This window comes from Prionailurus viverrinus, chromosome C1 (genome assembly GCF_022837055.1).
Source record: "Prionailurus viverrinus isolate Anna chromosome C1, UM_Priviv_1.0, whole genome shotgun sequence".
Lineage (NCBI taxonomy): Eukaryota > Metazoa > Chordata > Mammalia > Carnivora > Felidae > Prionailurus > Prionailurus viverrinus.
Window position 1 is genome coordinate 136,007,209 of NC_062568.1, and position 16,311 is coordinate 136,023,519.

Genomic DNA, 16,311 nt, shown 5'->3' on the forward strand with positions numbered 1-16,311 from the left:
AGGTTTCAAAGAAAACTCTGTCCCCCAATTCTAGGCTATTTCTATACTGGAGAAAAATATTACACATTTGTGAAATTTTCTGGGGGCGAATTTCAACTTATTTGGAAAACAATTATGCCACTACTGGAGATGGCATTTAAAAAAATTTTCTTTTAATTAATTTATTTAGGGGCGCCTGGGTGGCTCAGCTGGTTGAGCCTCTGACTTCAGTTCGGGTCATGATCTCATGGTTCGTGGGTTCGAGCCCCACGTTGGGCTCTGTGCTGTCAGCTCAGAACCTGAATCCTGCTTCGGATTCTGTATCTCTCTCTCTCTGGCCTTCCCTTGCTCAGGCTTTGTCTCTCTCTGTTGCAAAAATAAACATTAAAATAAATAAATAAAATTAATTTATTTTGAGAGAGAGAGAGATAGCACAAGCAGGGGAGGGGCAGAGAGAGGGAGAGACAGAGAATCCCAAGCAGGATCTACACTGGCAGATGCGGGGCTCAAACCTATGAAACTATGTAATCATTACCACAGCCAAAACCAAGAGTCAGACCCTCAACTGACTGAGCCACCAAGGAGTCCCTAGGGATGGCATTTGAAAACAAAAAACTGAACTATTTAAACTTGAAAATTTAACAATTATTTCTTCAGTATTACTCCTGTTCCAAGGTTTGCTATGGTGAGTGTTTCATATGCCAGCAGCATAGAAAACTCATTATCGTTTTTTTTTTTAAGTCTATTTATCTTGAGAGAGAGAGAAAAAAAAGCATGAGTGGGGGGAGGGGCAGACAGAGAGAGAGGAGAGAGAGAATCCCATACAAGCTCCAGGCTGTTATCCCAGAGCCTGACGCTGGGCTCGATCTCACAAACTGTGAGATCATGACCTAAACTGAAATCAAGAGTCCAATGCTTAACTGAATGAACCACCCAGGTGCCCCCAAAACCCATCATCATTAAGACATACCTCTTCTGAGTCTTGTGATTTGGTAGTTTCTTCATTCAAAACATATCGTCCTCTATAAAACTCCCTTATCCTTAGATTTAAGGTTTCAGTTTCTTTTTTCAAATTCTCATAACTTGGTAGTGGTTTACTGGCTGTATCTGAAGTCCTAAAAGGTAAAGACTCATCCAAGCTATTCTGAGATCCCTGCAGGGAAGGAGGATGTCTGTCTAGGTCACAGTCTATGTCATCTTCATCAAGTTCTTCTTCTTTAACCAGAGAGGCTGAAGAGAGTTTCAGACACAAAGAAGCATAATTCTGGCCATACAAAAACCTCAAAGTTTCTTCTGTCTTCCACTCAATCAAAGTCTCCTTCAGGACTTTAAGTAAGTTTGCCTTTGCAACTTCAGGGCACATCTGCACTGAATTAGAGGCTGATCTAGAAACCTGGTTTGATTTGGCAAACTTTCTCTTAAAATGCTCAGCACTTTTCTTACTTATGCCTACTAGAGTTACTTTTGAACTACTGTATTTATTTCCAGAATTTTCTGAAACTTCTACTTTTTCTTGCAAAGGACTATTTGGAGAAATCTGAGTACTTACTTTCTGTGAAGGAAGTTCACAAGCAGCAGCTTTCTCCTGACTATCTAATGTGCAATTGCCTAGCTGCTCAGAGACATCTATTACTGTCTGTTCTTTGTCTTCATGCTTGGAGTTAGCTTTATGGCCGGCTTTCTTTTTCATTATGCTTTTTTTGTGCAGCTTTGGACTTACACCCATTGCATCTACCAGTCTGTTTCCTGGTAGAATGGAGGAAACAAAGTCTTGCTCATTGTCACTGTTACTGTCACTATGAGTGCTAGAAGAACTAGATTCATAATGCTTCTCAAAATGGCCAGGATTGTCAATATCTGATGTTTTAATGGCCTTAGTGCATAGCTGTACTTCCTTTCCAGAATGGCCACTGTAGAAGGAAAGAAACAAAATAACTATAATGAAAAAGCAAAACGTCCCACAGTTATTTATATTTTGTAACTTTCAAGCATTGCCTATAGATTATATCTATCTATCTATCTATATATATGTATTTCCGTAGATACACATATATACACATACACATGTTTTCGAAGAATGCTATATAATCTATGATTTCTCTGCATCTTATTTATTTGATATAATTCTACCATCTTCTTTCTTTTTTCCCGTTTTTTAAAGTGTTAAAGGAGTACAGCAAAAAGAAAAAAAAAACCTTGATAATTTCATCCTACTGAATTATTTTGATTTTTGTTTGTTACATTTATTTTTCTTTCTTTCTTTTTTTTAAACTCATGACCTGATGATCAAGACCTGAGCGGAGATCAAGAGTCGGACACTTAACCGAATGAACCACTCAGATGCCTCTGCCTGTTACTGTTCTGTGACTATTTTATATATACTTTTTAAAAAAAAGTTTTCTTTTGAAAACTTCATTCCTGCTTTCTCAAAAAAATGTATTACAGAAACTCTGTTTAGGTTTTGAAAGATAACAAGATAAAAAGACATGTTTAAACCTTTCCCAATTATGGTTGATAGTTATACAGAAAATTCCATAGATAAAAATCACAAGAAAGTCTTAGCAAAAAATAAAATTAATAAAGAAAATTAATATTTGTCAATGAAAGATACTGTATTTGAAAACCCAGAGTTATTATAGAATGCTAAAAATAAAAGACAGTAGTTTTCCCTTTGACTATGTTCCTTCAATTTTCATTTTTTTAATTAAGAAAATTTTTTAATGTTTACTTATTTTGAGAGAGACAGAGAGAGGGAGAGAGGGAGGAGGGACTAAGAATGAGGAGAGAGAGAATCCCAAGCAGGCTCCACACTGTCAGCACAAACGTGGGGCTCGATCCCACAAACCATGAGATCATTACCTGAGCTGAAACCAAGAATCGCACACTTAATCAACTGAGCAACCTAGGCGCCCTGCTTCAATTTTCAACTGGGTTTTAAAAATATTAAGAATTATGAAAAGGTGAAGGAAAAGAGTAGCTTTGTCTATACAAACCTGAGATAGGAAATGTTAGGTGAGAAACTACTCTCCAGCAAATGCACATATCAGAACTTTAAAAGAACTTTAAAAGATAACAATTCTGTGTAAGTGGGGGCAGGGAATTGTGAGGGTATGTAGGAAGTTTCTACTTTTCAAGCAATTTTTCTATACACTTAAAACTGCTCCCCCAAAAGGATATTCATTTTTTAAATGATTAAAAAAATAGACTAAAATAAAATAATGCAACATTAAAAAAAAAAAAGCATGCTTGGTGGAAGTATAAAGAAAGAAAAAGAAAAACAGAGTTGAAAGTAAGGTTGTGGGGGCTTAGTCAGTTAACCGTCCAACTTAGGCTCAGGTCATGATCTCATGGTTGGTGTGTTCGAACCCTGTGTCAGGCTCTGTGCTGACAGCTAGCTCAGAGCCCAGAGCCTGTCTAAGGATTCTGTGTCTCCCTCTCTCTCTGCCCCTCCCTTGCTTGCACTTTCCTCTCTCTCTTTCAAAAATAAATAAAACATAAAAAAAAAAAAACAAAAAACAGTAAGGTTGTGGATGGGAATAAAGAAAAGATAACAAGTTTATTCAGTATTAGATACCATTTTTTAGTTAGAATCTAACCTATATAGCCACGAGACTGTCTCTTGTACCTGAAGTAAGCATAATGTTAAAAAAAATTAGAACAATTTGACTTTCATAGGTTTCATACTTTCTCTTGGAATTTTAAAGTAATTATATTTTTCTATATTACTTTGAAGCTATAAATTTAAAATATATATCAATAAATAAATATCTCTTACTTGTGCTCAATTCCATGTACTAAAATAGTGGCTAAAAACCAGGAAAATTTATGCTGATAAAAGATATAAGAATGTGTTTTGAGAAACAGTCACGATTGGGCAATCAATACCACAAGAACAGTTAAGAAAAATATTACAACTTGGAATTTTTCTATTAATGCTTTAGACACTCTTCCAAATAATACATAATTGGCATATTAAGCTTTGAAATCCTATAAAATAAGACTAAAAAAACCTTTCAACAAATGTAATTGGCATAATCTAGTTGACAAAGAAGCACAGTATCTCAGATGGAAGCTATGTTTGTGTCGTATTTCAACAGGTTCAATTAGACTTCATTGTAGGAACAGCTGTACAATAAATCATACAGATCAAACACATCATCTTACTATCACAAAAGAAAAAGCTGTACAAGGCAAATATTTCTTTGTGTGAGCTAAAATGGGCACTTACCTCATGCATCAACACAGGAAGTCCAAAAGCTCGTATCACCTGGTTTACTCTTAATGTTTCTATTAACATAAATATATAGAAGGTAAGTAATACTGATTCAACCATACCTTTGTCCTTCCTGTAGCAGTTGAAAATCAGGATCCCTGTGACAAAACATAGGAATAAAAAATTGAAGGCAACTGGTATGTCAAACATTTTCAAGTGTTTGTTATAACTATATTGGATAGAAAATATAATTAAAAGGAAACAGTTCATTTAAAGTTTTAAAGAAAAAATTGAAGAACAAAGTATTGTGAAACTCATCCATAAGAAATATGGATTAATCTGTTATCCAAAATTTGTTCATATTTTAGGACTAAGTTCAATTTCCATGAGTGTAATAAAGTTTTCCCTGACTAACCTGACTAAAGTAAATCACTCTCTCCTATGAGTTCCAGAGTCAGTATTATGTATTCAATTAATATATGTTAATCAGGTACTCCTCTATGGCTTAATACTAGAATTATTATCTAAAAGTCTTACTTTTCATATGTTTAAGTATGGTTTCTTACCAAACTACAAGCTTCTTGAGGGCAGGAATTATGTACCACAATTCTCCTCTATTTCCTTTATATAGTCAATAAGAATTTTTGCTCTGATTTCTGAGAAAGCATTGTATCGTAGTATGGATATTAACTATGTAGATCAGGTGATTGAATTCAATTCTAGGAACAATTTTTCTATGCAATACCAGAAATTACATTTGGCTGGGCATCATGGATATTTAAAAGACAGAGAGAAAAGCTCTTAGAAAGCCAATACAAAAAGGAACAAATAGCAAGTGATTCCAAGAGGACAGGAAAACTCTATAAAATATTTCTGAAGTGACTCAGGAAAAGTGACTTCTAAAGATTACAAAAATGGATTAAATAAAAGTGAATATACAGGGACACCTGGGTGGCTCAGTTGGTTAAGCAACTTCAGTTCAGGTCATGATCTCAAAGCTTGTGAGTTCAAGCCCTGCATGGGACTCTCCACTCTCAGTGCAGAGCCCACTTTGGACCCTCTGTCTCCCTCTCTCTCTGCCCCCTCCTCCATTCTCTCTCTCTCTCTCTCTCTCTCTCTCTCTCTCAAAATAAACATTAAAAATTTAAAAAAGAAAAATATACAAAGAAGAATACACAAAAAATGGAGTGATAATCCATGTTTATCAATAGGGAGACTCAATACTGTCAAGATGTCATTCTCAACTTGATCTACAGATTCAATGTAATCCCAATCAAAATCCCAGCAAGTTATTTGTGGATATCACAAATTGAGTGTAAAGTTTGGGAGGAGGCAAAAGACCAAGAATAGCTAACACAATAATGAAGAACAAAGTTGGAGAACTGACATTACCTGACTTTGAGACTATAACACTACAGTAATGAAGACAGTGTGGTAGTGGTCAAAGAACAGATAAATAGATCACTGGAACAGAATAGAGAACCCAGAAATAGATGCACACAAATATATTCAACTGATCTTTGACAAAGCAGCAAAAGCAATATGAAGGAGAAAAGACCATTTTTTCAACAAATGGTACTGGAATACTGAGTATTCACATGTAAAGAAGTGAATCAAGGGGCACCTGGGTGGCTCAGTGTGTTGGGCCTCTCTGTTGATTTCAGCTCAGGTCACAATCCCAGGGTTGTGGGATTGAGCCCTGTGTTGGGCTCCGCACTGACTGCGGAGTCCACCTGAGATTCTCTTTCTCTCCCTCTGTCCCTCTCCACTGCTTGGACTTTGTCTCTCTCTCTCTAAAACAAACAAACAAACAAACAAACAAACATACAAACAAACAAGTGAATCAAGACAAAGACTTATACCATTCACAAAAACTAACTCAAAATGGATCATAGAACTAAATATAAAACACAAACCTATACAAAACTCCAACAAGATAATATAGGAGAAACTAGATGACTTTTTAGATAGGACACCAAACACACAATCTATGACTGAAAAAACTGGTAAGCCAGGCTTCATTAAATTTAAAAAATTCTGCTTTGTGAAAGATATTGTCAAGAGAATAAAAAGAAAAACCAGATTAGGAGAAAATATTTGCAAAAGACATACTTAATAAAAGACTATTATCCAAAATATCAAATAACTCTTAAAAGTCAGTAAGAAAACACCTCAATAAAAATGGGTCAGAGACATTAAAAGACACCTCACCAAAGAAGATATAAAGATGGCAAGTAAGCATATGAAAAGATGCTCTACATTATATGTCATCAGCAAACTGCAAATTAAAAGAACAGTAAGATACCACTACACTTGTTAGTATAGCTAAAATACAGAACACTGACAACATCACATGCTGGTGAATGTTTGGAGCAAGAGAACTCTCATTCATTCCCGGTGAAAATGCAAAATGGTACAGCCACTTTGAAATACAGTTTGGTGATTTCTTTTAAAACTAAACATACTCTTACCATACAATCCAGAACTCTTACTCCTCGGTATTCACCCAAAGGAGTTGAAAATTTACATCTACATACCATTTGCACCTATGTGGATAGAACTAGAGGGTATTATGCTAAGTGAAATTAGTCAGAGAAAGACAAATATCACATGACTTCACTCATATGAAGAATTTAAGATACAAAACAGATGAACATAGGGAAGGAAAGCAAAAATAATATAACAATGGTGGGGGGGAGACAAAACAGAAAACACTCTTAAATACAGAGAACAAACGGAGGGTTGGTGGAGGGGCTGTGGGAGGAGGGATGGGCTAAATGGGTAAGGGGCATTAAGGAATCTACTCTTGAAATCATTGTTGCACTATATGCTAACTAACTTGGATGTAAATTAAAGATAAACAAATAAATAAGAAAATTTACGTCTACACAAAAGCCTGCACACGGATGTTTACAGCAGCTCTATCCATTTTGCCAAAACTTAGAAGCAATTAAGATATCTTTCAGTTGGTGAACGGTTAAATAAACTGTAGTAAATTCAGACAACAGATTATTATTAAGCATTAAAAAGAAACTAGCCACCATCAACCTAGAAAAAGACAGGGAAGAAACTTAAATGCATATTACTAAGTGAAATAAGCCAGCCTGAAAAGAACATATTCTGTATTAATTTTACTACCTAATATTCTGGGAAAGGTAAAACTATGGAGATAGTAAAAAGATCAGGGTTGGGGCACCTGGGTGGCGCAGTCGGTTAAGGGTCCGACTTCAGCCAGGTCACGATCTCGCGGTCCATGAGTTCGAGCCCCGCGTCAGGCTCTGGGCTGATGGCTCAGAGCCTGGAGCCTGTTTCCGATTCTGTGTCTCCCTCTCTCTCTGCCCCTCCCCCGTTCATGCTCTGTCTCTCTCTGTCCCCCCAAAAAATAAATAAAGGTTGAAAAAAAAATTAAAAAAAAAAGATCAGGGTTTATGACAGGTGGGAGATGAATAAGTGGAGCACATAGGATTTTTATGACTATAAAATTACTCTGTATAATAATATAATTAATGTTGGATTCAAGTCATTATATATTTGTCCAAACCCATAGAATGTACAAAGCTAAGAGTGAACTCTAATGTAAACTATGGGCTTTGGATGATAATGATATGTCAATACAGGCCCATCAATTGTAACAAATGAGCAATTTTGTTGGAGGATGCTGATAATGAGGGAGGCTATACAAGGGTAGGGGTAAGGAGGGTATATGGGAAATCTCTGTACCTTCCTCTCCATTTTGCTATGAAGCTAATATTGCTCTAAGGAATAAAGTCTATTAATAGAAAAAAAAGTAAATATAAGAAACTAGACATACATGAAAGAGAAGCTAAGGCATTGAATATTAATCCCATTTAAAGGACAAAATAGGGTTCCAATGAAGGCCATGATATTGCAAAAAAGCATTTCAATTAAAAAAAGTTAAGCCAAATGGATAGATGGAACCACAGGTTATTCGAGTTATGACATTGAAAGGCTGCTAATCAAAAAATGTCAGTTAAAGATATTTTTCTATATAATTAAGCATCAGAGTTGACCACATAATACTGCCTAGATAATCCATTTATCTTGTGTTCAGTCTTACGCAGAAGAGGCACTGCTATGAATGGACTCTCCTACCAATCCTCTCCTTAAGTTATGGAAGGCACCGCTAACTAATCAAGGCATTCTTTCCCATTATATTCCTTCTCAGCACCACACATCAGGAGACATATGGGATGAAACCAATATTTGCCATCCCTGCTTTAGAGATTCCCCTGTAGTTCAGGAATTCTCCAAGACCAATAATAAAAAATTTAGAAGGAAAGGCAAAATAAGACAATGGGCAATGAGCTGCCTGAGAGTAAAATTTTAATCTATTTTTGTTTTTTTCCTTAGTCCCTCAGCCAATTGAGGCATATCCTTTCCCAATCACCCAATATTACCCTGTTTACACTACTTCTTCTACTCACTAAAACTCTAGTTATAGAAGCTACCTTGGGTTGGTGTTCCTCAAAGCAAAGGACACTACTTGGATGGTGACTAGCCTTGATTGCCCCAGGGGATATTTATAACTCTCATTAAGAGCTTTTTTGGCCTAAATAATATGCTAACTTTTATAACAGAGGATTTTATTGCCTCTCACAGGTACCTGTAGTTCTTTCATTCTTCATATCCCACATCCCCATCCAAGTCTTCCTGGCTAAAATTGTCAAGGTTCAGTGCCTTGCAGCTGCCTGGCATTTAGTCCTATAGGGTCTGAGTATCTCTATAGGTAAGAAAATATGTATGGACAGTGATTCTCAATTGGACTCTTACACTCAACAGCTAACCTACAAATGCAGGGTATATATTCCATTATTCCTTCAAAAATAAAATTCTGAACTATTATATGTATGAATTATGCTGGGTATATTAAGTTATATAAAGAACAGATTCTTATTCTTAAGGACGTTACAATTTAGTAGGAGAAAAACGCCTGTTCTAAGAGCTTCACAAAGGTTAATCCTCACAAGAATGAGTAGCTACAACTATTATCCCCATGTTACAGATAAAAAAATTTGAGTACTAAAAGAATAAGTAGTGGAAAGCCACACAACTGGTAAGTGGTAAAGCCAGAAATCAAATCAAGACAGCAGGGCTCTTAACTACATTTTGCATCATATAATTTCAGAGAATATATGTTAAGTATCATGAGAGATACATGAACTGCTACAACAAATTACAGAAGAAATAAAAATTGCTTGTTGAGCCAATGAAGAAAAGCTTTAGATTCAGTTGGGTCTATAAAGATTCATATAGTTTATATATAAAAGCCTTTAAGGCTAACTCTATGGATCTGAGGTTTTACTCCATAAACCTCTCCCTTTTTCCTCTTGCCTTTTAGGATATTATCATACTTAAATCTATCTTGAGAAAATAAACACAGAAACCAACAAACCCTGTCCTTTAATCATACAGCTCCCCCCACTCCCTTTTTCATTGTAACCTTTCTTTATAGAAGTCTGCACTGGTTTTCAATTCCACATCTCCTATTCAATCATCACCCCTCTGCCTCCTGGAATCTGTATGCATTACTCTACTGAGATGTCTCTTGCTAATATTACCAATCACCATAGAAATGCTAAACTTAATGGATATTTTTCAGGGTTCTGTCCCTACCAACCTTTTTAAAGTAGAAGAAAAATAATCAACTTGAGAGGAGAGCTTGAAAGAGTGAGAAAATAGGAATAAATCATGAAGCAAGCCTTGGTGACAGAAGAAAAGAATCAGGAACATAGAAAGTATAAGCAATGAGGCAGAGAAACGAGAGAGGATAAGAAAATAACGTTGAAGGAAATTCTGCTGGATGCACTCAATCATTTAGTTAAGTGGTAGGTTAAATTATCTATAATGAGTTGGGGATTGGGTTCAAAGTTTAAGGAGAGAAGAAAATGTGTGAACTTATCAGAGAGTCAATAAGAAACAAAGAAAAAAACATGTGAACACATGAGTGAGATTACACAGAATAAAATGGAACAGGGCCAAAGGAATGGAAAGAGTGCATGAGGCTTTGGTGTCAGATCTGGGTTTAAATTCCAGATCTATATAAATGAGCCTAGTGTTCTGGGTTAGTCACTAAACCTCTGTGAGCTTCAGTTCCACCACCCATAAAATGAGTAATAACACTTCCAAGGGGTCTTGTAAGGACTGAGACAGCTTATTTAAAGCACTAATGTTCTAAATGAGACAGCTTATCTAAAGCGCTTGAGAACTTTACTCAATAAAGATCAGGAACCCAAGCACAGAAAAAAAGGGTGAGGGAGGAGTTAAGATGGTAGAGGAACAGGGGGACCCTAAGCTTGCCTAGTACCTCAAACACAGCTAGATAAAAATCAAATCATTCTGAACACCCAAGAAATCAATCTGAGGACTGAGAGAACAAAACTGCAAGTCTACAAGTAGAATTGTAGAAGGTAGGAGCTGCGGAGACTTGATTTGGGGGAGGTAAGAACTGCGGGTGCTGTGGAGGGGAAGGAGCCCTGCTTATATAGAGTACCACAAGGTATTAGAAGCAGTGGAGCCCAAAATCTGAAGTTGTAGAAGTCTGCCCACTACAGGGGTCCAGCCTGGTTTAGTGGTGCTCCTATGGTGAAGGAGAGTGGAGAACCGAGAGTGGACAGCATGGACTGAGGATCCCCTGGGTCACATGAGGAGAAACAGTTCCCCTCCACTCCCCTTGGGAGTGGCTGCAAGGCCTCTCCAGGGCCAGAAGAATGGATGGCACCAATGTGCTGTACTGTTGCCAGGCACAGCAGTGGAAACACTGGCTGAGGGCAGTGAATCTTTTTTTTTTTAAATTTTTTTAAATTTTATTTTGTATTTTTAAAATTTATTTTATATTTTTAAAAATTTACATCCAAATTAGTTAGCATATAGTGCAACAATGATTTCAGGAGTAGATTCCTTAGTGCCCCTTACCTATTTAGCCCATCCCCCCTCCCACAACCCCTCCAGCAACCTTCTGTTTGTTCTCCACATTTATGAGTCTCTTCTGTTTTGTCCCCCTTCCTGTTTTTATATTATTTTTGTTTCCCTTCCCTTATGTTCATCTGTTTTGTCTCTTAAAGTCCTCATATGAGTGAAGTCATATCATTTTTGTCTTTCTCTAATTTCACTTAGCATAATATTCTCCAGTTCCATCCATGTAGTTGCAAATGGCAAGATTTCATTCTTTTTGATTGCTGAGCAATACTCCATTGTGTATATATACATATATACATATACATATACATATACATATACCACATCTTCTTTATCCATTCATCCATCGATGGACATTTGGGCTCTATCCATACTTTGGCTATTGTTGATAGTGCTGCTATAAACATGGGGGTGCATGTGTCCCTTCGAGACAAGCAGACCTGTATCCTGTGGATAAATGCCTAGTAGTGCAATTGGTGGGTCGTAGGGTAGTTCTGTTTTTAGTGTCTTGAGGAAGAGGGCAGTGAATCTTGATGCAGGCTTTCTGTTCTGCTTTGCCTAAGATCTGAACCACTGTGTGGTCGTGTGACTGCTGTCTTGGACAAGCTGGCAAATGGCAAAAGCATGGCAAGGCCCTCTTCCAGAGGAACAGCTTGGAGCCATGCCAACCAAGTCCCTAAAATCTGGAGTTTAGAAACCCAGCCATGGGCCTGAGACAAAACAACTTGGACATAAACAGGGTGAAGGCAGCCTGGGACATAAGGGAGATAATTGTGTTCTCTTCTGTGAGGGATTCCTGAAGAGTGGTGGGTGCAAGCTCTCTGCTCTGTGGATAAGAGAGCTGAGCAAACCCATTTTGCTCCCCCGTCCATCAGCACTGACTGACCTCAGTGAGCTAACCAGCATCACCAAGTAAAGACCTGAGCTGCTTATGCCAAGCCCCAGCCCTGCTGCACCCTGCTGTGCCCTGCAGGTGTATCTCAATGAGGGCAAGTTGGCCTGAGAAGCAGCACAGAAGCTGGTCCCAGAAGACCAGCACAAACCCCTCGTACACTCCCAACTCCACTGATCATAGAATGCTGCAAAGCTTCAGCTCTAGGGGAAATAGGGTCTAGATTCCTTTTTATTTTTTTAACTTTTTAGTTTTATATGTATATATATATATATATATATATATTTATATTTATAATATATAAATTAGTTATATATATATAATATATATAAATATATATTATAAAATAGAAATATATATATAACTATATAAATACAAATATTGCTTTTATTTTTAGATCTAGCTTCTTTTAACAAGCAGATCAAATCATATTTTGTCTGGACAAAATGACAAGATGTAGGAATACACCCCAAAAGAAAGAGCAGGAGTAGAAGTAACAGCCAGGGATTTAATCAATACAGATAGAAGATGTCTGAACTAGAATTTAAAACAATTATAAGGGCACTAACTGGGTTTGAAAAAAGCATAGAAGACACTACAGAATCATTTACTGCAGACATAAAAGAACTAAAATCCAATGAGGACAAAATTAAAAATGCTATAACCAGGATGCAAACCTGAATGGATGCCATAATACCAAGGATGAAGAAAGCAGAAGAATGAATCAGTGATATAAAAGATAAAATCACAAAAAATAATGAAGCTGAAAAGAAGAGGGAAAAACAGGTACTGGATCATGAAGGTAGACTTAGGGAACTCAGCGACGTCTGAAAACGTAATAACATTCATACCATAGGAGACTCAGAAGATGAAGAGATGGAAAAAAGGGGCAGAAGGTTTATTTGAGCAAATTATAGCTGAAAACTTCCCTAATCCGGGAAAGGACACAGACAATGAAATCCAAGAAGCACAGAGAACTCCAATGAAATTCAACAAAAGCTGGCAATCGCCAAGGTATATCATAGTCAAATTCACAAAATACCCAGAGAAGGAAAGAATCTCCAAAGCAGCAAGGGAAAAAAAAGTCCTTAACCTACAAAGGAATACAGATCAGGTTCGCAGTAGACTCATTCACAGAAACTTGGCAAGACAGAAGGGATGGCAGGATATATTGAACATGCTAAATGGGAAAAATGTGCAGCCAAGAATACTTTATCTAGCAGGCCATCATTCAGAATGGAAGGAGAGATAAAGAGTTTCCCAGAAAAACAAAAACTAAAGTTTGTGACCAGTAAACTAGCCCTAGAAGATATATTAAAGGGGACTCTTTGGGGGGAAAAAAGACCAAAAGCAACAAAGACTAGAAAGGAACCGAGAATATCACCAGAAACACCAGATTTACAGGTAACACAATGGCTAAATTCATATTTTTCAATATTCACCCTGAATGTAAGTGGACCAAATGTTCCAATCAAAAGATATAGGGTATCAGAATGGATTAAAAAAAAAAAAAAAACAAGATCCACCAGGGGGGTGCCTGAGTGGCTCATTCGGTTAAACGCCTGACTTCAGCCTAGGTCATGATCTCACCATTCCCGAGTTTGAGCCCTGCATCAGGCTCTGTGCTGAAAGCTTGGAGCCTGGAGCCTGTTTCAGATTCTGTCTGTCTGTCTGTCTCTCTCTATCCTTCCCCACTTGTGCTCTGTCTCTCTCTCTCTCAAGAACAAACATTGAAAAAGTTAAAAAACAAAAAACAAAAAACAGAACAAGACCCACCTATATGCTGCCTATAAGAGCCTCATTTTAGATCTGAAGATACCTGCAGATTAAAAATTAGGGGATGGGGAATATTTATCATGCTAATGGACATCAAAAGAAAGCTGGAGTAGCCATACTTCTATCAAAAAAACTAGACTATTTATTCCTCCAACTTGGGAGGCAATTATATATATATATATATATACAATTCAATATATATAAATCAATTAATATATAAATATATAAGTCAATTAATATAGAAATATATAAATCAATTAGTAACAAGCATATATAAATATATATCAATAACAAATTTATAAATCAATTAATAACAAGCATAAAGAAACTCACCAATAACAATACAATAGTAGTAGGGGACTTTGACCTCCCCCCCCCCCCCCCCCTTACATCACCGGACATATCATTCTACACAGAAATTTAACAAAGAAACAATGGCTTTGAATGCACCCCAATGCACTTAACAGACATTCAGAACATTTTATCCTAAAGCAGCAGAATATACCTTCTTTTTGAGTGCACATGGAACATTCTCCAGAACAGATCACATACTGGGTCCAAATCAGCCCTTAACAAGTACAAAGAGATCAAGATCATTCCATGCATATTTGTAGACCTCAACACAATGAAACATGAGATCAACCACAAGAAAAAATTTGGAAGTACCACAAAATACATGGAGGTTAAAGAACATCCTATTAAACAATGAATGAGATAACCAGGAAATTAAAGAAGAAATAAAGAAATACATGGAAGCAAATGAAAATGAAAACATAACAGTTCAAAACCATTGGGATGCAGCAAAAGTGGTCATAAGAGGGAAGTATACTGCCATACAGGACTACCTCAAGAAATAAGAAAAGTCTCAAAACAGACCTAACCACATACCTAAAGGTGCTAGAAAAGGAAAAGCAAATAAAGCCAAAAGCCAGCAGAAGGGAAATAATAAAGATCAGAGCAGAAATAAATGATATAGAAACAAAAAGTAGAACAGATAAATGAAACTAGGAGCTTGTTCTTATCAAAGCCAGACTTATCAAAAAGAGAAAGGACCCAAATAAATAAAATCATGAATGAAACACGAAAGATCATAACCAAAACCACAGAAAAAGAAATAATCATAAGAGATTATGAAAAATTATATGCCAACAAATTGGGCAAAACCTAGAAGAAATGGACAAATTCCTAGAAACATAGAAACTACCAAAACCGAAACAGGAAGAAATAGAAAATTTGAACAGGCCCATAACCAGCAAAGAAACGTAATCAGTAATGAAAAATCAATACACAAAAGTCCAGGGCCAGATGACTTCCTAGGGGAATTCTACCAGACATTTAAAGAAGAGTTAATACCTATTCTTCTCAAATTGTTCCAAAAAATAGAAATGAAAGGAAAACTTCCAAACTCATTCTACGAGGCCAGCAATACCTTAATTCCAAAACCAAAACCAGACAAAGAGCCCACTAAAAAGGAGAATTACAGGCCAATATCCTTGATGAACATGTATGCAAAAATTCTCAAAAAGATACTAGCAAATCAAACCCAAGAGTACATTAAAAGAATTATTCACCATGATCAAGTGTGATTTATTCCTGGGCTGCAGAGATGGTTCAATATTTGCAAATTACTCAACGTGATACACGATGTTAATAAAATAAAGGATAAGAACTGGGGCGCCTAGGTGGCTCAGTCCGTTAAGCATGACTTCAGCTCAGGTCATGATCTCACAGTTCGTGGGATCGAGCCTCATGTCGGGCTCTATGCTGACAGTGCAGAGCGTACTTGGGATTCTCTCTTTCTATCTCTGATCCTACCCCACTTGCATGCTCTCTCCCAAAAGTAAATAAACTTAAACAAAAAAAAAAAAAGGATAAGAACCATATTATCCTCTCAACAGATGCAGAAAAAGCATTTGACAAAATAAATACAGCATCATTCTTTATAAAAAACCTTCAACAAAGTAGGAATAGTGGGAACGTAACTTAAAAGCAGAAAGGCCATGTACAAAAGACCCACAGCTTATATCATCCTCAATGGGGAAAAACTGAGAACTTTTCCTCTGTGGTCAGGAATAAGACAGGGATGTCCACTCTCACCATTACTACTTAACAAAGTACTGGAAATCTTAGCCTTAGCAATCAGACAAGAAAAACATCAACAAGAAAGGCATCACAATCAGCAAGGAAGAATCAAAGTTTCACTATTTGTAGATGACATCATATTCTATGTAGAACCTGAAAGACTACACCAAAAAATTGCTAAACTGATACATGAATTCAGCACAGCACTAGACTAATTCAGCACAGTCATGGGATATAAAAATCAATGTACAGAAATCTGTTGCATTAATACATATACCAATAATGAAGCAGCAGAAGGAGAAATCAAGGAATCTATCCCATTTACAATTGTACCAAAAACTGTAAGATGCCTAGCAATAAACCTAACCAAAGAGGGGCACCTGGGTGGCTCAGTCGGTTAAGTGTCCGATTTCAGCTCAGGTCATGATCTCGC

General features: G+C 36.7%; 1 protein-coding gene across 2 annotated transcripts in view; it reads right to left on the minus strand.

Moving 5' to 3' along the window:
- The window catches only part of RPAP2 (RNA polymerase II associated protein 2), a 99,951-nt gene that overhangs the window by 58,715 nt on the left and 24,925 nt on the right, over positions 1 to 16,311 (minus strand). For both annotated transcript variants that reach the window (XM_047869512.1, XM_047869511.1), the window contains exons 7-8: positions 4,315 to 4,350; positions 950 to 1,889 (exon numbers count right to left, since the gene is read on the minus strand). In XM_047869512.1, coding sequence (XP_047725468.1) covers positions 950 to 1,889; positions 4,315 to 4,350 — 976 coding nt within the window. The remainder of the gene's footprint in view (positions 1 to 949; positions 1,890 to 4,314; positions 4,351 to 16,311) is intronic.